General features: G+C 38.4%; 1 protein-coding gene across 8 annotated transcripts in view; it reads left to right on the top strand.

Annotated features, from left to right (window-relative positions):
* The first annotated feature begins 2871 nt into the window (after window positions 1-2871).
* The window catches only part of kcnh7 (potassium channel, voltage gated eag related subfamily H, member 7), a 103950-nt gene continuing 82627 nt past the window's right edge, over window positions 2872-24194 (top strand). For 3 of the 8 annotated variants that reach the window (XM_055008501.1, XM_055008500.1, XM_055008499.1), the window contains exons 1-2: window positions 15318-16146; window positions 17491-17721. In XM_055008501.1, coding sequence (XP_054864476.1) covers window positions 16071-16146; window positions 17491-17721 — 307 coding nt within the window. In that variant the 5' untranslated portion in view covers window positions 15318-16070. Of the gene's footprint in view, window positions 3011-14565; window positions 14747-15317; window positions 16147-17490; window positions 17722-24194 lie in introns of those variants that run through there. The other 5 variants (XR_008600838.1, XR_008600837.1, XM_055008503.1 and 2 more) reach the window with 3 other exon arrangements.

Below are 24194 nucleotides of genomic sequence, written 5' to 3'. Positions count from 1 at the left end.
CCCCAGGTAGGCACCAACTTTGTGTTTCGCCCTGACAAAATGCACAATTTTTGACTGCAAACAGCTGTCTGCTGCTGCTGGAAATGATGACATGAATGGACAGTAAAGCTGCAGACTTGAGACCAGAACAATGAGCTGAAAGATGCTATAAAGCTGAGTCTAATTCTCTGTGGATATGCCACTAAAACCAACTAATTAGATATTATATCATTATTAGTCTGAAAATATGAAATTGATCAGCTTTAAAGGTGATTTTAACTAGAACTATAGCAGGAAAACACTGATCTGCTGCACATATAGTAGAGTCATAGCGTCCTTAGCAGCAACTGAAGTCAAACTCCCTATGTGTGTGTTGTAATCTGAGCTGTTAGTGCATGTGAGGAGTGAAAGCAGCCCTTGGTCGTGATGAAGCTACAAGTGCCAACTCAATCTGCGGCTCCCTTTAGGTTTATCCCACAGCAAGATAAATGGGTCATAAGATAAAAACGGTAAGAAGGATTGGAGTCATGAGTAGACGTTGCTTCATTTTTAGGATTCATGAGCCAAAAAGCCAATCAATCACTAGTTTTTAAGATGGAGATGGATGTTATCTGATTGAGTATTTCATTCTCTACAGGCTCTGATTATGAACTGTTGCTATAAATAAATCTGTGGATGTTCTCAGTCATCCAGGTCATGATAAGTCTCAAGCAAGCATAAGTTATGGCAACTGGACTAACCTCGTGTGAGTCGAAAACGTTTCACCTCTCATCCAAGAGGCTTCTTCAGTTCTGAAAGCCTGGTGGGGAGTACCAGATATTTATCCACCAGGAGGGTGGTGGCAAAAACAAGTGGACAAAGACCCGAAACCAACAGACTCGTTAGGTGTTAATCTGAGTCGTTAGCCTTTGATGGGCGGTCGTTACCCCTCCCAGCCCTCTAGGAGGGTGGTTGGGGGTCACCTGACTGCAGGTGGGACAGATGGCTGCACCTCCTTGGGAGGGCTCTAAGAACGGCGTTGTAAGTGGGAGACAAGTGGTGTCTGAGGCCCCCTCCTCTGTTCAAAGATGGCCGTTCTAGTTTGACATGAATGGCTTCTTTTACCCCTCTCTCAAACCATCTGTCCTCTCTGGCTAGAATGCGCACCTTGTGGTCATCAAAGGAGTGCCCCTTCTCCTTGAGGTGGAGGTGGACTGCTGAGTCCTGGCCTGTGGTCGTGGCCCTCCTGTGTTGTGCCATGCGCTTGTGTAATGGCTGCTGTCTCTCCAATGTACAGGTCAGAGCATTCCTCATTGCACTGCACTGCGTACACCACATTGCTCTGTTTCTCCCTTGGAATTTTGTCCTTGGGATGGACCAGCTTTTGCCTCAGAGTGTTGCTGGGCTTGAAGTGTACTGGGATCTGGTGGGTGTTAAAGATCCTCCTGAGTTTCTCTGAAATTCCTGCCACATAGGGTATAAATCATCAATATAAGAGACCAGCAGGATAGATAATAATGACACAGGTAAACAGTGTCTAAAAATATCTCACTCCTTTTGTGCTCTGACAGCGTTAATTGCAATTGTGCCTCAGTGTCACGTGCGTTTCACTGAGCAGCAACTTGATCTTCATTTTGATCTCTCCGACTGAGTCAATAATGAGTTGTAGACTGGCTCTCACACCTACTTTTTAAGATTAAAAACTGTTTCCAAGCCGAGTTCATGGGAGGAATAGATGCCAGGGCTCATATTGTTCTCTGCTGTGACTCCCAAGTGGGACCAGAGGTGTGAAATTGCACGATTGGTTCAAATTTATGACTCTAATCTAGCTGAAAGTAGGCTATATTTAAAACTGAATGTTGCCCAAAGTAGTTCTGCTGCCAAGTGAGTGATATTTTTGTGAGACTTTGTTCCAATATCATTGCTTAGATTCAAATGCCAACTCACTATTGTTGCCAAAAGATGATTCGTGTGATTTGTTTGTGATTCTGTAGCTGGGGAACATCCAGATTCTCTCATAAATAGAGGCAATTGTCACCATCTGTAATTGCGAGTACTGCCTCATTTAATTACACCCACAGGTGCGTGATGAGTGCAAATATCAGGTGTTTACACGTTGAGCTGTGCGTGAGGATCAGACAACACTGGAGCTTTTCTCTACAGCTGCAATTTCACAAATGACAAAGGATTTCACTGAGGTATCCTGACAGGAGTCATTATAGGGCAAAGAAATGCTAAAAGCAGAAACAGGACTGAGTGCTATGCTCATGGGTTTGGTTGTAGGAACTGGCACAAGAATCTGATCTGAAACCTGGCTTGGAATTTGTGTTAATGATGGTCTGGAAAGCAACCTCCTATTTCATAAACTGAATTTTATTTATCTAGAAAGAGTTGGCAAGGCATGTCTCAGGCTTTGTGGTGTGTGCGCTCATTCATACATTAGCTAAATATTTATAGCAGCCTTCTAAAGTCCTTGCTCAAGAGCACCTCAGCAGTAGTTTATAATGACAGCAGATGATAAAACAGGCCCATATCCTCTAGTTGAGACTAAAGGCAGTCTGATAGAAAACATGGTGTTGGCCCAAAATTAAAAAATAATCCCTTAAAAATTCCCCTTAAAAGTTTTATTTAAAAAAAATCCCACAAATTTGGCAAGAAAAAATTTTCAAAAAATTAGTAAAAATCTTCCCAAAAACTCCTAAAAATATCTAAATTGATTACATATATAGTTTCACAGTGAAACTTCTGATGTCCACATTTTCCACATTTTTGGGAACTCTTTCAACATTTTACAACTATGCATGCATGGTTTTCTTCAGGTGCTCCGGCTTCCTCCCACAGTCCAAAAACATGCTGAGGTTAACTGGTGATTCTAAATGTGAGTGTGATTGTTTGTTTCTATGTGTAACCCTGTGATAGACTGGTGACCTGTCCAGGGTGTCCAATGCCTTCACCCTAAGTCAGCTGGGATAGACTCCAGCCCCCCAGGATGAGGATTCAATGATCTACAGGTGTACAGGAGGGTCTTGGAATTCCATTCCTACGGCACACCGTAAGTCGAAACTCACATATGTACATAAGTGCCTATGTCACCTACACTAAACAGTGGTAACATCATAATCTAAGACATAAAAACACTGGACAGTAAAAGTACTCACCAACTAGTTTCAGCGTGAAATTTGTTTTAACGTTGCAAACACCATACGTCAAAATGATGGAACAAGACTTTCTTCATAAATTTATGGTAAATGGCGACGTAACCACGAATCGCCGTAGGTTGAGGACGGCATAAACTGAGGACCTGCTGTATAGATAATGGATGGATGGATGGTCTTTCTAAAGCATGTTAGCATGCTAATTAGCACTAAACATGAAGTACAGCTGAGGCTGATGACTTTATTTTAGCAAATATTCGAAGGATTGAAGGCATGAAAACTTTGTGACGATGTTAAGTGAAGAGTCAGTGGTATTACAATGAAGTGTTTGTTCAGCCGGTGTTTTTAATGCATTTAGGATTTCATCATGCCAGTGGGCCTCATTGTTTAGATCACTATGAATATTACAGAAAAAATTGCTTTGTTCCTGTAGACTGAAAAGCTAATGAACAGACACATGGTTTAAAATCCAGCCTCCTCATAGTCATACCCACAGTGGAATCAATGATAACACCACTAAAGCACTATGAAAATAATAACTAGGCAGTTTGTCACCTTTTATTGTGCTTTTAGGTTTTTTTTCCCCCACAAATAATGTTGTGTTGGGATGGAATGACCACAAGCAAACTGACACAGTAAAGCTGGGGCCGGATAATAATCCTGTAGCGTGGTTTGTTTTCTAGGCCTCTATAAAAGACATAATAGCTGTCTATAGTGTGCTGTTTGTACTTGGTGGGAAGTTGGAGGTAAAAATGTTTCCCCTGGGGGTTTTAAACACATTAATCCTTGGTCATAACTCCATGAAGCGAAGTGAAGCCAAAATCACCCCATTTCACCGAAATGTCCTCCCTCCACTGGGCTGGAACTCTGATCTGCTCTTACAAGGACCCAAACAGTCACAAACAGACACAACCCCGAGTCAGAGTCACTCCACTTTGGCACCTCAAGTGGACGAGTAGAGAGACGAGGACATGTGCAGGGTGATACGTCTCTGGGATGACACCTCTCTGTGGCGATGAGCTGTGCAGTCACAGGCGTTTAGCTGTGATGGCGACGCTGACACAAGACAAAGCCACGGGTTATAGAGAGCCACCGGCGGTATCTTGGAGTGACATGTGGGTTATCGTCATCACACCAACACGACGTCCGAGGCACGTATTTCCCATGAACCGCTGAGCTGAACTGCACAGCTCCCATAAGATAGCGAGACAGTGGATGAGGAAAGGCGAGACATTTATCTGTGGAAAAGGCCAGCTGTGGAAAAAGTCTGGGACAAAAGGTGGATGGGTGACTGAGGCAAAAGCAGAAATGCCTCTGCAGCTCCGGCGACTTCACTGCAAAAACTCAACATCTTACCAAGTCTATTTGTCTTATTTTTAGTTAAAATGTCTCATCTCACTCAATTTAAGATAAATTCACTTAACAAGAGACATTTCAGCAGATGGAGGGACTTGTTTTAAGACAATGCATCTTAAATATTTTGATAAGTCAAACAATCTTGAAATGATCTTGTTCTGAGGTGTATTTTACAAGAAAACTCAAAATAAGTTTAACCCTCCTCATTTACAGGCACCAAAAAATATTGTTTCCTTGTCTGAAAAAATCTGCAAAAAAATTCCCCCAATTTCTGAAAATTTGCAAAACCTTCAATTCTGTAAAAGTTTCCCTTAAAAGTTTTATTTTTAAAAAAATCCCCCAAATTTGACAAGAAAATTCTTGGAAAGATTTTCAAAAATGAGTAAAAATCTTCCAAAAAAATCCTAAAAATATCTAAAGTGATTCCATATATATCAGTAAAACTTCTAATATTTTCTTTAAGAACATTCACAAAAAAATCAACCAAAATCCAACGAAATTTGCTGGATTTTGGTTGATTTTCTTGTGATTTTCTTGATTTTCTTGTGAATGTTCTTAATGCAACATTTTAACATTTCTTTTTTTCCCACCAAAAAATGTTCAAAGATTTCCCAAAAATGTTGAAAATGTGGACATCAGAAGTTTCACTGTGAAAGTATATGTGTTTTTCCCACATTTTCGAACTTTAAAATGAGTCAATTTTGACCCACAGGACGACACGAGGGTTAATAATCTCAAATTAGGAGGTTACATGAAAGCAAAAATCTATTTTTGAGTGAAAAACTACTTTTTTTTTTTTTTTTTTTTAAGCATGTCTGGCTTATTTTAAGACACTAAGCTGAACAATCCTGCTAAAATAGAGCTTAAAATCAATTTTCCCAGCTAATTTTAAGATCTCAATATTCTAATATCAGGTCTTATTTCAAGAAATCTTACCAAGACATTTTTCACTTGTTCTATTGGCAGGTTTTTTCACTTATTTCAAGGTAAAAGTTCCTTGAAATAAGTTGGGGTTTTTTTGTTTTGAGAGGAGCATTTTTTCCAGTGTTCCTTGCCAGTCTCGATCACCTCAGCTTGGGACACCTCTCTGTTCTGCCTCATTTTATATTCATTCAGCGGGGACCCTTTCAGACTGTCCTGTTGTCTTTTCGTGGCTCCCAGCCTGAATGGAGATCAAGGGCCGACTAAACAAGAGCAGGGAGACACAAACTGAATGAGAATGGAGAGACACATAGGTTCATTCTTGGGGTCATCAGCCATTTGCCCTGGAGTGATCCGTGGATTAGGGGCCAAGGCCTGGCTGCCCGGTCTAAATTGCACCACACACTCAACAGATTAAGCCAAAAATGAATGGACCAACTGAGCTGATAGAGTCAGGCTTATGGGGGGGATATTCCCCTTGATAAAACACTCCCAGCAGCAGCAGCAAGGAAGGTAAAGGCTGATGCCTGTTGGGAGATTAGCATAGCGAGGAATGCATTCTCTCACAGAAGAGTGAAGTGGCCCGAGGTATACCCTCATTAATGCTACTGATTTAGCATCGTCATTATCACAACCATTATCACTATCAAGATAATTCATTGTCGAGCTCGATGACAGTGTTATTATGCTTATCATCATCATTACCGCTTTAATCAGCATCGTTGCTAGTTTTAATTTCATCGTCGCCGCTGCAGTATCAGTACAACCGTCATGTACATCTGTTTTAGTCTCTTTAGTGGTGTGGCTCTAGGGATGGCAGTTCCATTTACGTACAGGGTTGTATAGATGTTCCTGCCAGCCAAATGATGGATCTTTTTAACTCTGATGATTCCCTGACTTTTTCTCTGGAACCACCTGATTTTTCTGAAATTTGTTCGCCTGTGTAGTCATGAAGGAGCTGATGCTGAGTGGATTAGGATGTGTTGGGTTAATTTAATGACTGCTGAGCCTCTCTCATGGGCTCAGGTCAGAAAAAATGCCTCATAGTAATAGAGATCCTTTACAGCCACCAGGGGAAATCACTGCTGGTTTGTTGGCAACCGATGTAATTAACTATGTTAGCTTTCTTACACTCACAAAAGCTGGATTTTAAACCCCTTCTAGGCCCTGATCTTTAAATCCGGGGTCACATAAAATGGACGGGGGCTGTTTAACAGTCGGCAGTGTCCCTAAATTCTGCATTAAAAAGCTAATTTGAGATGATTTAACCCTGACAGTGAATGGTGAAATGATGGGATTCTCTTTTGATTAAAGAGGAAAGTTCTCATATCACTGAAAACCTCACTGGCAAGTGGGAATTTAGTGTGTGCTGTTGCTTTTGGACAGTTCAGGAAGATGGATGTTTGCTGTCGGAGAGCTTGAACTGAGACTGAAGGACAGGCTTCCCACTCATACCTTTCTGTTCCCTAAACTAGTCCAAAACCAGTCCAACACCAGCCCTAAACTAGTCCAAAACCAGTCCGAAGCCAGTCCTAAACTAGTCCAAAACAAGCTCTAAACTAGTCCAACACAGCCCTGAACTAGTCCTAAACCAGCCCAACACCAGTCCAAAACCAGTCTTAAACTAGTCCAACCTAAACTAATCATATTGCTGAAAGTCTCGCAGGCAGGAGGGACTTTAGTGTGTGCTGTTGCTTTAGGACAGTCCAGGAAGATGGATGTTTGCTGTGAGGAGAGCTTTGAACCGAGGCTGAAGGACAGTCTTCCCACTCACTCCTTCCTGTACCACTGCATCACTCCACACATGCAACACCAAACCTGCTGCTTGTTCAGGAGCGACAGCCTGTCACAAGCTTGCAGTGTGTGGTATTAGTCTATCTAATCAGCAGGACCCAGGGCAAGGTTACGCTCTTTTGTAAAAAAAAACATTTTTCTGTCTCCAATAGATCATAATGATGGTGATGATCCCACAGGGCAAAGTTGTAATCATTCACCTGCTGACTCAGCCCCAATTATAAACTGGCTGTTTCAGCTCTATCTTTTTTCAACGTAGGTACGTCCCGCCAGAACCACAGAACAACATCCGTCCCCTCTCTAACAAGGCCGCTGCTTGAGGCAAACTTTATCGTTCATGTCCCTCGAGACAGGCATCAAGATGCTTGGCAAGATTTCACAGCAAAGTCAATTTATTTGAACAGAGTGGCTCGCTGGGGGGAAAGTGAACCCAAGTTCAGCAACTTTGACACAAATTTGTATCACTGACCCATAGCAAGCTGTCCTGACAGGAGTGACCTTTGAGGGAAGGGAAAGCTTTAGAGCAGGGGTGTCAAACATGCGGCCCGTGGGCCAAAACCGGCCCTCCAGAGGGTCCAGGACAACTTTGCAAAGTATAAAAATTCCAGAGAAGACATTAACTGCAGATTGTAAATTTGTAAAACTATAGATGTAAAATAATTTCTAGACCATGACACATTGTTTTGATCATAAAGTAAACTACTAGATTGTTCATTGTTCTTTTGTCATTGTGTGGCTCATTTTTGTAATATTTTGTCCTGTTTTTGTTGTTTTCTTTGTCTTGTTTTGTCTGACTTTTGTCATTTTGATCATAAAGTAAAATACTACATCATTCTGTTCCAGATAGTTCCAGATGTTGTGTTGCTTTGTAGAAATACTGTGATCTAGAAGTTGTAATGTGGAAATGATAAACTGAGGCTAAACGTTTATTGCTCTTAAGAAATTTCAGGTTGTCCATGATGTTTTCCTAAAATGTGAACATTTTCAGAATGTGCTTTTTTGCGCTAAAACAAAGGACAAATGTGGACTTGTGGTCGTTTATAGGTTATTATGCTGTGGTTTTACTGGTCCGGCCCAGCTGAGATCAAACTGGGCTGAATGTGGAACCTGAACTAAGATGAGTTTGACACCCCTGCTTTAGAGTGTAAAATGGAGAAAACTATTGTAGCTTGTTGACTGTATACCACATCTACCTTTTTTTTTTAACTTCATCTGTCAGAGTGTAAACAAAAGAGGTTTGATGTGCACAAATTTACAAGACAGGAGTCAGGGATCAAATGTTTGAATGAAGCTTTATCTTATCTTTCTGTTGGTAATCAAGCTAACAAGCTCACCAACAGTTACCAAACTCATCAAACCTTGTGCCACCCCTTCACTAACTATGCAGTGAGAAGATCAAAACAAGCTTGTATTCTTATCCCAGCTGCACCAGCATGCTCCAGGCTTGTGTAGCCCTACCAATATGATGAGTCTCTATATCGTTAAACTTTACCATCACACCGTTACAGGACTCAATCAGCTGATAGATTTATTTCACCATGAAATCTCTGGACGAAGTGATTCTTCTGACAGACCGTATTTCCCAAGAGACAAAGGGTCTCATTACATGTCAGCGTGATAGAAATGATCACATGCCAACTGAACTCCTAACCACAGCAAATATCTCCTCTGAAACACTCTCAGACACTCTGCTTTTACTTCAGAATTCCCTCATGTGTGACCACCAGGACCTGCTGTCCTGTTGCAATGTTTAATTCCCACTTAATTATTCATTATACCTTTAAGAACATCTTAGAGATAAAACTTAATTTCCTTCCCTCATAAACTTGTCCTGTAGGATTTAGTCCCATAAAGAGCATAAACAGATAAGTGGAAAGTAAACACAGTTTTATCTATTTATAGCCAGCAGTTCTCATAAACCACTGGGCTGCCTTGATAAATGGTGTCTGCTAAGAGATATACAAGAAGCACATGAAAACTCACTCAGGTGTTTTTGACACTTCTCAGAATCTCTCTACTCATCATGACAAATTGAATCTCTTGCAAACTTGGATAACATACTATTTTTTTAAAAGATTGTTTCCATGTTTTTAGCAGCAGACAATTCATCTGTCAGCATATAAACAGTAGATGTAGTTCAGTGTCAGAGGAGTTACAGAAAAAAGGATATCTCACAATAACAATACTAACATGTTGATGCTAACCTCTTGGACAAATCAACATCCTGAAGGCACGAGATAAAGGGTCAGAGGAAAATCAGCAGAGTGATCTTTAAATACATCATGTGGGGACTGAGAATATCCTTCACTACATTCAATGGGATTTATCTTTCAGGCATCATGAATGTTTGTATAACATTTTAGTCCATGGCAGTTCATATACTGTCATGTCAGTCTCGGTTAAAGTAGTGGACTAACGAAGTGACGTGCCATGCTACTAGTATAACTAAAAAGGGTGGGTGTCAGTTTTCTGTTGATAGCTGAAAAACAACGAAGAAATGTAACAAATAAATGAGGAATTCAGCTTGCAGAGCTGTCCAAGGTGCTGAAATGTAGCTTTATGTAGCTTTACTGTGAATGTTGGCCTGGCTAAAGGCAAGAATACATTTGTTTATTGACAACTTTTGTTTTGTAACTACTGGAATAATACTCTGAAACTGATGTCTGGGTACAGTAGGCTTTTGGTGTAAACACTTAGAAATGTCCTTATTTTTGAGAGAAAAGCAGTTTTTTTTCCAATGAAGATAACATTAAATGAATGATAAATCCAGTGTAGACATTGTTAATGTGGTAAATGACTATTGTAGCTGGAAATGTTTCATGGAATATCTCCATAGGGGTACAGAGGAACATTTCCAGCAACCATCACTCCTGTGTTCTAATGCTACATTGTGGTAGCTAATGGTGTTGAAAGGCTCATTGATGATTAGAAAACCCTTGTACAGTTATGTTAGCACATGGATAAAAGTGTGAGTTTTCATGGAAAACATGGACTTGTCTGAGTGACCCCAAACTTTTGAACGGTAGTGTATATGTTCTCGATCACTTAAGCAGTTATCTGAGTGAAGGTTTAGTTTGTCTTGGAACAGAGACCCAGATATACGCATATATTTCTAACAAGAACAGTTGCATTTATGTGTTATAGTACAATGATAAAGAGACTTCAAAAAATTCTCAGCCTTAACAGAAAACGTGACAGGAAAAAGTTTGTTCTTGCATTATTTTTCAGCATTGTCTCCCTTTAACTTAAATGACTCAGTCTAGCAATGTTCCAGCTTCACTATCCCTTTGAAAAGGAATCGCATCTCAGATATTCCCCAAACTCATCTTAGTTCAGGTTCCACATTCAGCCTGATTTGAGCTCACGTGGGCCGGACCAGTAAAATCACAGTATAATAGCCTATAAATAACCACAACTCCACATTTTTCCTTTGTTTTAGTGCAAAAAAGTAGAACTATCTTTACAAGATAAGATGAGAAAGCTGTATTGTTGTTAAGCATGGTGTACAATGAAACCCCGGATGACTTTCTATCTTTTACACATACAAGATAAATAAGTTAAGGAAATGAAATAAGAATTAAAAAAACAACTAAATAGCGGAATAAATAGAAATCTTTTCAAAAAATGTACAAAAATGTGCAAGTGGCAGCATAGAACAAAAGAAAAGAGCATTACAAAGTGATCCAGTGCAAAACATTAGGAACAGCCTGAAATTTCCTAAGAAAAATACAAAACAAAAGTTTGTCATTTACAGATCACACCTACAAAACATAAAAACATTTAGTCTCAGGTTTCTGGGACTGAACCATATAGTATTCCATTTGTGATCTAAACAACTTGTCAGGGTCTAAAAAAAAATAATAAAATTTACACTTTACAAATGTACAATGTGCAGTTAGTGTATTCTGTAGTTTTTTATACTTTGCAAATTCATCCAGTGGGCCGTATTGGACCCTCTGGCGGGCTGGTTTTGGCCCGCAGGCCGTATGTTTGACACCCCTGCTCTCTGCCCCAAAGTGGGAGTTACATCTCTTGTTTTTGTTGGAGGCCAAGAACTTTTTGAAGTGCCCTTGTAAGTGCAATAATGGTGTTTGTCCCTCAGTATGAGCTAAAATACATTTAACCCTGATGTTTTCCTGCAGGTTAAAACTGACCCATTGTAAAGTTTGAAAATGTAGAAAAAAAAAATTTTCACAGTGAAACTTCTGATGTCCACATTTTCAACATTTTTGGGAAATCTTTGAACATTTTTTGGTGGAGAAAAAGAAATGTTAGAAATGTTTCTTTAAAAAATTCACATAAAAATCAACCAAAATCCTGAGAATTTTGCTGGATTTTGGTTGATTTTTTAGTGAATGTTCTTAAAAAAAATATTGGACGTTTTACTGATATATATGGAATCACTTTAGATATTTTTAGGATTTTTTTGGAAGATTTTTTACTCGTTTTGTAAATATTTACAAGAATTTTCTTGCCAAATTTGGGGAATTTTTTTAAAAATAAAACTTTGAAGGGAAACTTTCAAGGAATTCTTGGAATTTTCTTCCTGAAGGTTTTGCAAATTTTCAGAAATTTGAGGGATTTTATTGCTGAATTTTTGGATTTTTTTTCAGACAAGGAAACAATATTTTTTTGGTGCCTGTAAATGAAGATAACAGGAGGGTTAATTAATGCTGTCACTCCCTGTAATGTGACTCAACGGTAGGCCTAACCTTTGCTCTTTCACTGCTGTGATTTGTTAAGTCGTACATAAAAATAAATGTTCCATGTCGTGGATTCGCTTATTTTTCTGGCCTCAGATATCATCAGAGTGTTCAGTGTGATGAGAAAAGCTGAATGTTGGCAGCAAAATGCACATTAAAGCCGATAAACACTCCAAGGTAGCAGCTTGAATCTCTGCAATAAGGAGGCTACAAGCTGCAGGGAAAAAATAGCACGGGCCGCGTCTCTAGAAAGCTGTCGACGTACGACAAAGAGAAAAGTGTTGAACAGAGGCTGCCTTCACATGGAATCTAGCACAGTGGTGAAAAGAAAAGGTCGTAAGGCAGCGTATGGCGCCGTCTCTCCAGCCCCCACTGCACCATTGTGAACTGTTTTCTCAATGGGCCAGATGGAGGAAGAGCTCGTGTGAGAGCAGGACAGATGTTTCACTAGACTCTGGGTGTGTTTGTTTTTACTGTGCATGTCTGAGAGTGAGACAGTGAAAGAGGCGAGGGGAGATAAATTGAATCTGGAAAGGAAAGTGGAGCGAGAGGAAATAAATTGAGAGGAAGCGGGGAAGAGTATTAAAACCTCTAGTCCAGATTACCTACCACTGTGTAAGACGCTAACAGGACTGTCTTTGGGCTAAATAAAGGTTTCAAATCTCTTTTGGTCTGCTACTTTATTGGGATAGTGGTTCAACCTATGTTGAACCACTATGACTGAGGTCTTAGCTCCATCGATAATAGTAGACTTTCACTGTAAAAAAAATTCTATTTTTACGGTAAAACTCCAGCAGCTGTAGTACATTTTCTTCATTTATGGTAAAGAAATGTATTAATATTGTTGATTTTATGTGCTTCATTCCATATTTTACTGTGGAATTTTGTTTTTAACCTTTTAAAAAATTAGTTTTACTTGAAAATTTCCATGAAAATACCATATAAAATTAAATGTATGTACTCTTTTACAAATATTACAGTATCGTTCCCTTATCAGCACAACAGTTAGTGTATTTAGCATTTATGTATTTTTAGCATGACATATAAGGAAAACTTGTGGTTATAGCTGTCGTAAATATTAAAGCATATGCAATTTCACAGGTACAAACTGTATTTTTAAAATGAAATAAATGCAAAAAATGTTGCTTTATTAATATTATAGCATGTTTCTGTTATCAGCACAACAGTACGTACATTTAACTGTGAAAAATTGTATTATTTTCGAGAAATAAATGCAAAAATTACAGTACTGAATCTTTCACATATTACAACATTTTTCAATTAAAAATTGTTCAAGAGAAAAAAATGTAAAAGCAAATTATTTCCGGTGATTCAGTGTTATATAAACTGTGTCAAACTGTTTTTGATTTTACAGATTTTTACTGTCGTAGTTTACAGTTTTTCATAGTAAAATTTCTGATTTTTTTACAGTGTTGCTTATATTACATCTTTAGAAAAAGTGCTTCCCAATTAAAAATATATTATAAAAGTAAATATGAACCAGAACTAGAAATATAAACAAGATAAAAATAATTTAAACACAACTCGTACCATCTGTTCCAGTAAAGACAAACAAAAGTGAAAGACGAGATGTGAAAGTTGAGTTTGCCTAAATGAGATCCTTAGAAAGGGAGTTCCACAAGTGCAGACAATCAAAAAGTAAAGGTCTGGTCTAGATAAGATTTAGGAACAATTAGAGTGTCTGTGCCAGAGGATCTTAAACATCAATCAGGCTCGTAGGGCGTTAGCAGATATGGAGAGGAGCCAACCCATTCAAGGCTTAAAAAACAAGTAATAAAGTCTTAAAATCAATTATAAAACTCACAGGTAGCTAGAGAAATAGAGAACTCATGCCAATTAAAAACCATTTTCCCCACTTTACCAGTTTAAGGTGATTTTTTTTGGGCACTTCTCAGGGATATGTGTGTGTGAAATAAAAGCTAAATCCACTTAATTGTTCTGTCAAATTATCAACTTAAAAGCATCATTTTCAGTGTACTTTGGGAGTCCACCGTATAGTTTTACAGATTAAGATTTTACAGATAAACAAGATAAGAAACTGTGCATTTTTTTATGGAATAAACCAAACAAAAATGCTACTATTGCTTTTAATGTGTAACTGTTTTATGCTTTTATACCTGCTGACTTTTATTAGACAGTTTTTGCTTTTATTTCATGCCTGTAAAGTGTCTTTGAGTGCCCAGAAAAGCGCAATACAAATAAAATGTATTATTATTGCTACTACTAATTTTAATAAAATCAAAATAATAGACCAATAATATTTAAAAATATTGTATTTTTTGTGCTGATGTTAGCCATGAACTTTTTTTGTAACACTACTTTTACATTATTATAAATATATAAAATCGAAATCAGCCCATTTTTGGTTGTAATTTAACTGAATGACATTGTGTAACTTTAGGAGATTCTACATTGAGTTTATGGAAAGAAATGAAAACAAAAACATCTTTAATAAACGAACTGAAAAGATCTTTATTGTCACTGAAAAACGTTTTAGCACTGTCCATATTAAAAAATAAACTACATAAAGCAACATTAAACACAGACTAACAGTTTATACAACCGAAATATACGCAAAAGAGCAAATATGGAGCAGAATGTGAGCATATATACAATGTTTTTTATCTCGTTTCATGAAAAAATACTCTTTATTTTAGTTTTTGGACCAGCGGGAGCAGAAGTCGGAGTGTCCGAGTCAGAGAAGCACCACGGACAGCGACAGCGGAACCCCCGGCACGTCTGGGTGGAAAAGTGAAGCGGTAGCTGGAGGGAAGATATTTACAAACACGCCTGACGGAGATACACCTGGCCGAGATGATGTTGACGGAAAAGTGACAGGTGCGGCAAATTAATCAGTTGTAGCTTAAAAACTGCGTCGTAAATTGGTGATAAAAACTAAAGTAACGGTAGTAATTCCAGCTTTGTAAAGTTAAGCTCGTGTAAGCGCACCTTTATTTCACCTACTGTGACATAGATAACGGTGCGGGTCGAGATAGTGTGTTGCTACATATGCTAACCTAGCTGTAACGCGTTGCAGTACTCCGTTACCTGCCTCCACGTTTGGGTAAAAAAAGTAAAGCAGAAGCTCGAGGGAAGACACACCTGACCAGATGACGTCAGCTCTAGTGCTGTTGTTGACAAAAAAGGTGACAGGTAGGCAAACTAATCAATTATAACTTAAAAGCTGTGTCCTAAATAAATGTGTTGATAAAGAAAAAAAAAATAAAGTAAAGGCAGTATTTCCAGCTTTTTTCTCAGGTAAAGTTGTTGCGCTCACGAAAAAGTGACAGATGCGCAAAATTAATTTACTATAGCTTAAAGGCTGCGTGGTAAATAAATGTGTTGATACGGAAAAAAATACAGTAACGGGAGTAATTCCAGCCCCCCCCCCCCCCCCCCCCACAAGTCAAGCTCATGTAAGCGTGCCTTTATTTACCTGCTGTGACGTAGATAACGGTGCAGTTGTTAATAAATATGCTAACCTAAGCTACAAGCTGCTCGTGCTGACGTGACTGTAACGCGTTACAGTACTCCGTTATAGTACTCCGTTACAGTACTCCGTTAGCAGCCTCCACTATCTCCGTCCGCCGCTCAGTCTGCGCATCCATGTGGGTTTTCCCTCCGCGGCGTCCTCCTCATTGGCCCCTCTGAACATCCGTCTTCCTCCACGACCAACAATAGACTCCAAACGCGCACAGGCACACGCGCGAACCGTCCACTCACTCACTCACTCACTCACTCACTCACTCACTCACTCACTCACTCACTCACTCACTCACTCACGCGCCGGCAGCCGTAGCGCGCACGGAGCTTTCGAGGAGCGCCGGTGAGATGTTGGCAGACCCGCGGCTCGCCGACTCTTCCGTTCTTTGCAGCTTCACATCGGCGAGGAGCGCAGGGAAGAAGCCTCAGATGCGCTCAGCAGCCGGGGAGATGAAGTGAGGGAGACCCGGTGGGCTCGGTGGAAGAACAACAAAGCAGGAGGAGAGGAGGGGTGGGGGGCAGATTTTTTTACCCCTGCGAAGATGACTGAGTGGTGACAAAGAAAACGGGGAGCCCCTCTGGCTTCGGCTCACACCCGCTACAACTTGAAGGCGCTCAGGGGCACCGGCTCGCTCCGACTTGGACAGCTTTTTATTGTCACTATTCCTGGAGGGGAACCATGCCGGTCCGGAGGGGTCATGTTGCGCCACAAAACACATTTCTGGGAGTAATTATTCGGAAATTCGAAGGACAGAGTGAGTACCTTTTGTCTGTCCTGCTGCATCCTCAGAGCAATTATTTAGTTCTTTAGGAAGGCCTTCTTATTATGCTTCTCATGCAGCTCTGCTGCAATTCTGTTGTTTTAAAATAAACTATATGTCAGTTGTTGTGTAGTTCAGGGCAGCCAGCTCTCCTGCTCCAGTTGTTATAAAAATGTCGTTGAAAAAAGGTTAATGTGAGGATTAAAGAATTTAATTGATTTTAAAAAATATAGGAGAAAATATAGTTTAGAAAATACAGTAAAAATACAGTAAAAATATCATGAAAATACAGTAAAAATGTAAAAATATAGAAAGAATATAGAAAAAATACAGTAAAAACTGAAAATATAGTAAAAATATAGAAAAATACAGTATAAATATAGAAAAATATAGTAAAAATACAGTAAAAACACAGTAAATATACAGTAAAAATAGAAAAAATACAATAAAAATATAACAAAAATACAGTATAAATACAGTAAAAATACTTAAAAAATCTAGAAAAATATAGTAAAAATATAGAAAAATACAGTAAAAATGCAGTAAAAATAAAATAAAAATACGGTATGAATATAGAAAAAAATATAATAAAATACAGTAAAAGCATAGAAAAAAATCCACTAAAACCGTGAAAAATACAGTAAAAATATAGTAAAAATATAAAAAAATAGTAATATATATAGTAAAAATGCATTAAAAATATAGGAAAAATACAATACAAATATAGTACAAATATAGAAAAAGTATAGAAAAAATATAGTAAAAACATAGTAATATATAGTAAAAATACAGTAGAAATATAGTAAAAATACAGTAAAAATATAGAAAAAATAGAAAAAATACAGTAAAATATAGTAAAAATACAGTAAAAATATAGAAAAAAATTGAAAAAATACAGTAAAAAAATATAGTATAAGTACAGTAAAGCTAATTGCACAAGGGTTTTCTGAGTGATGGTTGCTGGAAATGTTCCTCTTTCCCCCTATGTAGATATTCCATTAAAAATTTCCAGCTAGAATAATCATATCCTCCACTTCAAGAATCCTAAAAAAATCTCCTATTTTAAATGAATTGTCTAATGGAACGCTAGCCCAATAATAGATAGGCTTTCATAACAAATGATGTATTGAACCAGACTGCTTCGGAAGTTTCTTTTTTTTTCCCTTGGATCAGCTTAGCACCTACATTTGGGGATGTAATGGAGGATTATCCCATGTAAACCCATTACACCCACCTTTATTTGTTAAAATACAACATTTTACACACATATCCCCCATATTTAGGTATTTGTCGTCACAGTTAATTAATTAAATTCTCTCTTCTCTCCCCCCGTCACAGATAAGAAATTCATCATAGCCAATGCCCGGGTGCAGAACTGTGCTATCATCTACTGTAACGACGGCTTCTGCGAGATGACGGGCTTCTCCAGGCCGGACGTCATGCAGAAGCCATGCACTTGCGACTTCCTGCACGGCCAGTTCACCACCCGGCACGCCGTGGCCCAGGTGGCCCAGGCGCTGCTGGGCTCCGAGGAGAGGAAGGTGGAGATCACCTACCATCGTAAGGACGGTGAGTGCTGTGGGCTGCAGGTGGTGGCAAAACACCTGTCAGGAAGTAGTCTGCCTTTGAAATACGCTGGTTGATGCTTTTACTCTCTTGATTTAAAGCAAAAAAAAGTTACATTGTGGGTTTCTGGAGCAGGGGTGTCAAACATGCGGCCCGCGGGCCAAAACCGGCCCTCCAGAGGGTCCAATCCGGCCTGACTTTGTAAAGAAGAAGAAAATACATTTACTGCAGATTGTAAATTAGTAAAACTATAAAATAATTTCTAGACCATGACAAGTTGTTTTGATCATAAAGTAAAACACTATATTGTTCATTGTCGTTTTGTTGTTTTGTGTCTCCTTTTTATAATATTTTGTCTTGTTTTTGTTGTTTTTTTGTCTGACTTGTCATTTGTCTCATGTTTTTATCGTTTTGTTTCTGGTTTTTGTCATTTTGTGTTTCCTTGTCTCGCTTGTGTTTTTTGTGTTATTTTTGTGATTTTGTGTTTCGCTTTATTCGTTGTTTTGTGTATCGTCTATGTCATTTTATTTTTTTTTGGTCTCAGTTGTGTTTTTTGTCATATTTTTGTCATTTTGTTTCTTGCTTTTGTCAATTTTTTTCTGCTTTGTAACCTTTTTGCCAATTTTTTTTTTTTGTTTCGTGTCGTTTGTCTCGTTTTGTGACCCCTGAGCTAAAATGATTTTGACACCCCTGCTCTGGAGCAGGATTCATAGATACAGGAGAAGCGAGTGAGAGGAGAGCTTTACTGTCTACCACTGCAGGTACGCGGCAGGTAATTTTTAGTTCTGACTCAGCTCTATCTGGAGCATTTTGCAGCAGCAAGTGCACCCATTTAAAACCCTGAGGGGGGGAAGAGCAGCTGTGGAGGTTTTCTTCGCTGTGAAGTCCAGTTTTGAAATGATGCAGGCTCTGTGTGGCTGGAAAAGATGTTCATTAGCCTGCGCTGGATAGGGCACTCTGGGAAGGATGTAGCTCACTTCCCTGAAGACCAAAGTAAAGATTGAGAGCCATGTGGTTTCTCTGCCTCTATTCTCATCTGCACTGTAACACACTCAGCACTCGTGGACAGTTTGTCTGTGACTGACGGGGTCTGTTTGCTTATCCCCACCTTAGATAATCTACCGGCGTGTTGCTTACAAGTCCTTAACTCAGACCGTGACTTACATGACAGCTGGTTTTGTTTTCATGAGTTACCAAGCGAGCTCCGAAGTGGAAGCTTAAAGCCGTCACATCGACCACGCTGGTTCAGGGAAAGTTCATGTTGTGACCTCTAACGATCACATATGTATTCAGACAATCAAGCTTCCTCGTGTAAGGACTGTAAAATGATGTACTGATCACACATGGGTTTGTCTGGTGTTATTTATAGTATTCGTTATTGTTCTTTTAGCAGTTGGGAAAGATGAATATATATGCTTTACATCAACGTATCATCGCTAATAATCTGAATCGCCATCAACAATGTATTTGCCAATTATTGCATCGCATATTCAGCTTTTTCTGATTATCTGATAAAATAGAGTATTTTGACTATGATCTGAATCTGTAGTCACTCTGATCTTGAGCAATGTCTGATTGGTTGCATGTCACCAATAAGAACCTGTCAACACTGAAGGATAAATGTTGAAAAGATGACTTGATGACACCTGAGGAGGCATTTCAGCAAAATTTTGTAATAACAATAGTTTGTGTTTTTCTAAATTTAGACACCATAATTTTTGCTTTTTGTTGTAAATGTACACTAAAGTTCAAAAGTTTGGGGTCAGTAAAAATGTAGTAAAAATCCAGTAAAAATATTGGAGAAATACAATAAAAATACAGTAAAAATGTAGTAAAATATAATAAAAATATAGGAAAAATACAGTAAAATTATAGTAAAATATAGTAAAAATACAGTAAAATTAATTGCACAAGAGTTTTCTAATCATCAATGAGCCTTTCTACACCATTATCTAACACAATGTAGCATTAGAACACAAGAGTGATGGTTGCTGGAAATGTTCCTCTGTACCCCTATGGAGATATTCCATTAAACATTTCCAGCTAGAACAGTCATTTACCACATTAACAATGTCTGAACTGTATTTATCATTCATTTGATGATTTGAACTGTAGTGGGTCACTTTTAAGTATTGGTTATCTGTCCTCTCAATTGCTAAGAATCAATATTGTTATCGGCCCCTACTATGGAACCGCAACCAGATCAAACCATATCATAAAAGCTTGTACAGAATCAAATCTTCTGTAACAAGCCAGAGAAACTGCATCTTTGACTCAAAGCTAATAAATATCCCTCCAAGCACCCATGATTTAGTCGGCACATTTTGCTTCTGGTGACCCACCAGTGCAGCAGCAGGGGTACAGTTTATATCTGTTTAAAAATGCATGGATTTTCTCATGGTTAGTAAAACAGGAGCCAGTCAGCAGGATTCATTTTGACATGTGATGGAAGCTCTGGATCAGGAACGATGATGCAGTATTCACAGATTGATGACTTGTGTGTATGCAGGAGTGTGTGTGTTTTATAGTCAGACAAGTGTAAGAAAACCCAGAGGGAGAGAAGTGATGCAGATCAGGTCAAAAACAGCTTCCAGAACAGCTACAGATGCTGGTATCCTGGGAGATGTAGATGTGTGGGGTCAGAGGTGGCTGAGTGAGATAAAGATGTGGAACAATGCTTGAGGGAATAGGTAGAATGGAGATGTCGGCTTATTTTTTAAAGTGGAGGGGCGTGCTTTAGTCTGTGCCCCCTGAGACTGTCAGTATGCAACCTATAGCCTCGTTTTATATTGTTGTTACTGAACTTTGACTCTCCTCAAAGCCGCGGCAGTATCACACATGCTGTCATTTCCCTGTGCTTTCCAGTGCAACAGATACATTTAGTCAAGTGCAGAATTGCATTTTTGTGCAACTTTTCTTTGCTAAACTTAACACTGTAAGATCCAAATATAGAAAAAAATTTGCAAAATCAATAAATAAACTAACTAGCTATATATATATATATATATATATATATATATATATATATAATATATATATATATATATATATATATATATATATATATATATATATATATGTATATATATATATATATATTATTTTTTTTTTTTTTTTAAATGGGTTATATGTATATATATATGTGTGTGTGTGTGTGTGTGTGAGTGTGTATATAATATAGAAAAAAATAACAAACTTCCTAAAATATAGAAAGAATTAGCCAAAAATAAAAAAATAAAGTCTATATTCATACATATATACACATACATAGAAAAACATATATAAATTTATAAAATACAGGATAAAATTTGCAAACAAATAACAAAAAAATTATGTGTATATATATATATATATATATATATAATATACTATATTATATATATAATACTATATATATACACACAAAGAATAGGAATCGATAATAAAAAAATAAAACCGATGTATTTTTGCAACAGTGGGTTTAACAGGGTTAAAGAAAAATGTTGTACATGAGAATTTTTCTCACAGTTTAAATAAAAAAGTGATTTAATCTTGTAATTATATTTCAATTAAATTCCTAATGCATCTACAAGTTTCAGGTTTAGTAAAACACGTAGCTCCTGCAGCATTCAGGATAAACCCATCGTAACATGCATGGTTACAAGAACACTTGGAGGAGCAGATGTTTCGTGGATGTGTCTTTAAAAATCAACTTGCAGGAACCATTAGTGAGCGCTCCCATGAGTGGTCAGTATTGTGTAGCAACAACATAACATGTAGAAACCTCGTGGGAATGTTTGTTGAACTAATTAACCAAACAAAGATGCTCTTTGAAGGCTATAAGACATGCTACCAGATAGAAATCTGGGCACAGGAGCCTGAGTACTTGATGCTCAGTACTTTTATTTTATAGTACATTCTTTGCAGGTAATAAGTTTTGAATGGAGGACATTCACTCATTATGGAGTGTTTTTATACTCAACTTTTAGCAAAGTAAGTTTCAAGTATTTCAGTACTTTTGAGTGTGACGCCCCCCTGTAGGCCAACGTATGGTCAGCCTAGACAAGCTGGAGGTTCAGTCTCCATTGATCTGCCGAGCAACCAGCATTAATGAGGACACAAATACCTTCATGTTGCATTGATCTTCAAAACCGGTGCATTGGTGAGGGGAATCAATCACGGCCAAATGCCCTCCCTCCACCGCCACTCCACTGGGAACCCGGATAAAAAGAGCTGGAGGTCTTCTGACTGTCGGACCCTGCAGCAGGGGAAAAGGCCTCGTTACCATTCTGTATCCCGTGCCCCTAATTACCTCAGTGTTTTTCTCTCACCTGACCCGGAGCTTCTCCAGGGAAGGTCATTCACCTGTTTCAGCTCAGCACACTGCTCTTATGATCTTTGTAAATAATATGCAAGCGTGGCTGTTTACTCTTTGTCATGATTTTGTATTTCCGTAGCTTGCTATCATTATAGTTTAGGGATATTTTAAAGCCTGGTATGTTTCTATTATATTAGATACTTCTAGTATATGTAATGAAAGCTATCCAGGAATGAAAGCCAAAAATACCAGAAGATGAAACATTTTTATTGCAGTAGAAAAGCAGCACTCATGAGAGCAGTTTGTAACTTGTTTGGTCCCAACACTTATACAGTACACACACATGCAGCTCTCACTCTATACCTCTATTGTCTGTTATATTGGAATTCCAGTGGAAATGTCATTGCGGGAAGCTGATTGCTCTCCTTGCAGTGGGTTTCTATGAAGCAATCTCCTTCTTTCTAATCCTGTGAGCCAGGGTCAGCATAAACGCGTCGCCCACTGTCCTTTACAGTCCGAGAGGGAGATTCTGCTCGTCAGCACAATCTCTGGCACATTCTTAATGCTTTATGATTTGTGCCTTCCACTACATATCTCTCTTTGGCCTCTCTTTGTCATTGAAGTCACAAAGGAGTGACAGCTCAGGTGCTGAGTTGTTTGCAACTCTTGCTCCGAGAACAATCTCTCAGACTTCATTGAAGATATTCCCCAATTGGACTTCGGTGTCATTTTGAGTCTTACACATTTTTCTACATTGGAGCTCCAATAACTCAAAAGATACAGATCAAAAACAGAGGACCTAATGAACGGGCTGGATCTCAGGAGGATGAAGAAGGTTTAGCCTCATTCTGATTTTGTCCCTTATTTCATTTGCATAGCTTAAGATTATATTGTATTTAATGTGAGTGATGCTTTTTTTTTTAGAAATCCGATTAATGTTCTCAACAGAGTCTCTCCACATATTTATGCACTTTAGGTGTTTCCCTTCTTAACCAGTGGAAAAAACCAAGCGTGTGCTGCCTGACACTGCAGTAGTCAGTATGCATAATGTAGTGTGTGTAAGACATGCAGACTGGTGTGTGTGTGTGTGTGTGCGTGCTGTTAGTGTGTTGTGGTAATATGTGATGCATGTTTTAGACCCACAGTGACGGATAGATCACTCACACTGGCTGATTTAGATGTGATACTTGGGTGTAGCTAATCACTCAGCGGAAATCCAATCCCAGAAAACCATCATTTAATTAATTGCAATTTTGCAAAGATCACAAGATGAACGCGGTTGTGCCAAGTCGATAAAATTATGGCTGCTGCGGTGTAGAAATGTAGCTCTCCTTTCCCTGTCAGTTCCATGCAAGGATTCCTCATTTCTGCTTTTCTAAATGTCTTTTCCAAACACCAAATCAATTTCAAATACCTAAAATATCCAGAAACAGCAGATTAGTGGTGGACATGTCATCATTTTTAAAAATAAACTGTCATAAGGGGCATCATTTGTTCAAACCGCGATGGAAAGCAGAAGGAACGGGAGCTAAAAAATGATTCTGCAGTCAATGCTGGAATGTTTCCAGGATTATGGATTCAGGATTCATTTCCTTCTGGCAAAGTTTTGTAAAATATAGTCACATGGCTTATTTAAATGCTAATGCTTCACAGTATAATTAGACAATAAAAGACCGAACTGAATACTCATCTAAAACAAATGCAAGTGTTTAAACAGTCCCTTACCAAGAAGCAGCATTCCTTATTTTTAAGAACTACTTGTTTTTACCTGCAGAAAGTCACTACAGCTGATACTACTGTCTGTGGGCTTTTATTTCCTAATGAATGATTAAATAAATCGCTGGAGCTGAACATTAAGTCAGTAAATATGAGCTTTACCAACTCCAGCGATGCATATTTACTCAGTTACACTTGCTCTCAGTGCTTCTCCGCTAAGAGATTCAAATACAGCTTTGCTTTCCGTACTGAAAGAATCTCAGGGTCCTTGAAGACGACATCCATAGGCTCAGCACATGCTAAAAGCTCTCACTTGCAAATAGCAAATGAGACTGAAAATGTCATTCTATAAATAGATTAAAGTTGGTTGAGCCTCACTGATGCTCACCGAGATTACATTTTTTCTTCCTCGCCTTTAAAGTGTCACATAAAAACGGAGGAAATTCAGATTTTAATGAACGTT

The sequence above is a fragment of the Amphiprion ocellaris genome, chromosome 24 (assembly GCF_022539595.1).
Source record: "Amphiprion ocellaris isolate individual 3 ecotype Okinawa chromosome 24, ASM2253959v1, whole genome shotgun sequence".
Taxonomy (NCBI): Eukaryota; Metazoa; Chordata; class Actinopteri; family Pomacentridae; genus Amphiprion; species Amphiprion ocellaris.
The sequence above is the reverse complement of the archived record's forward strand: the minus strand, read 5'-3'. Positions and strand labels throughout refer to the sequence as shown.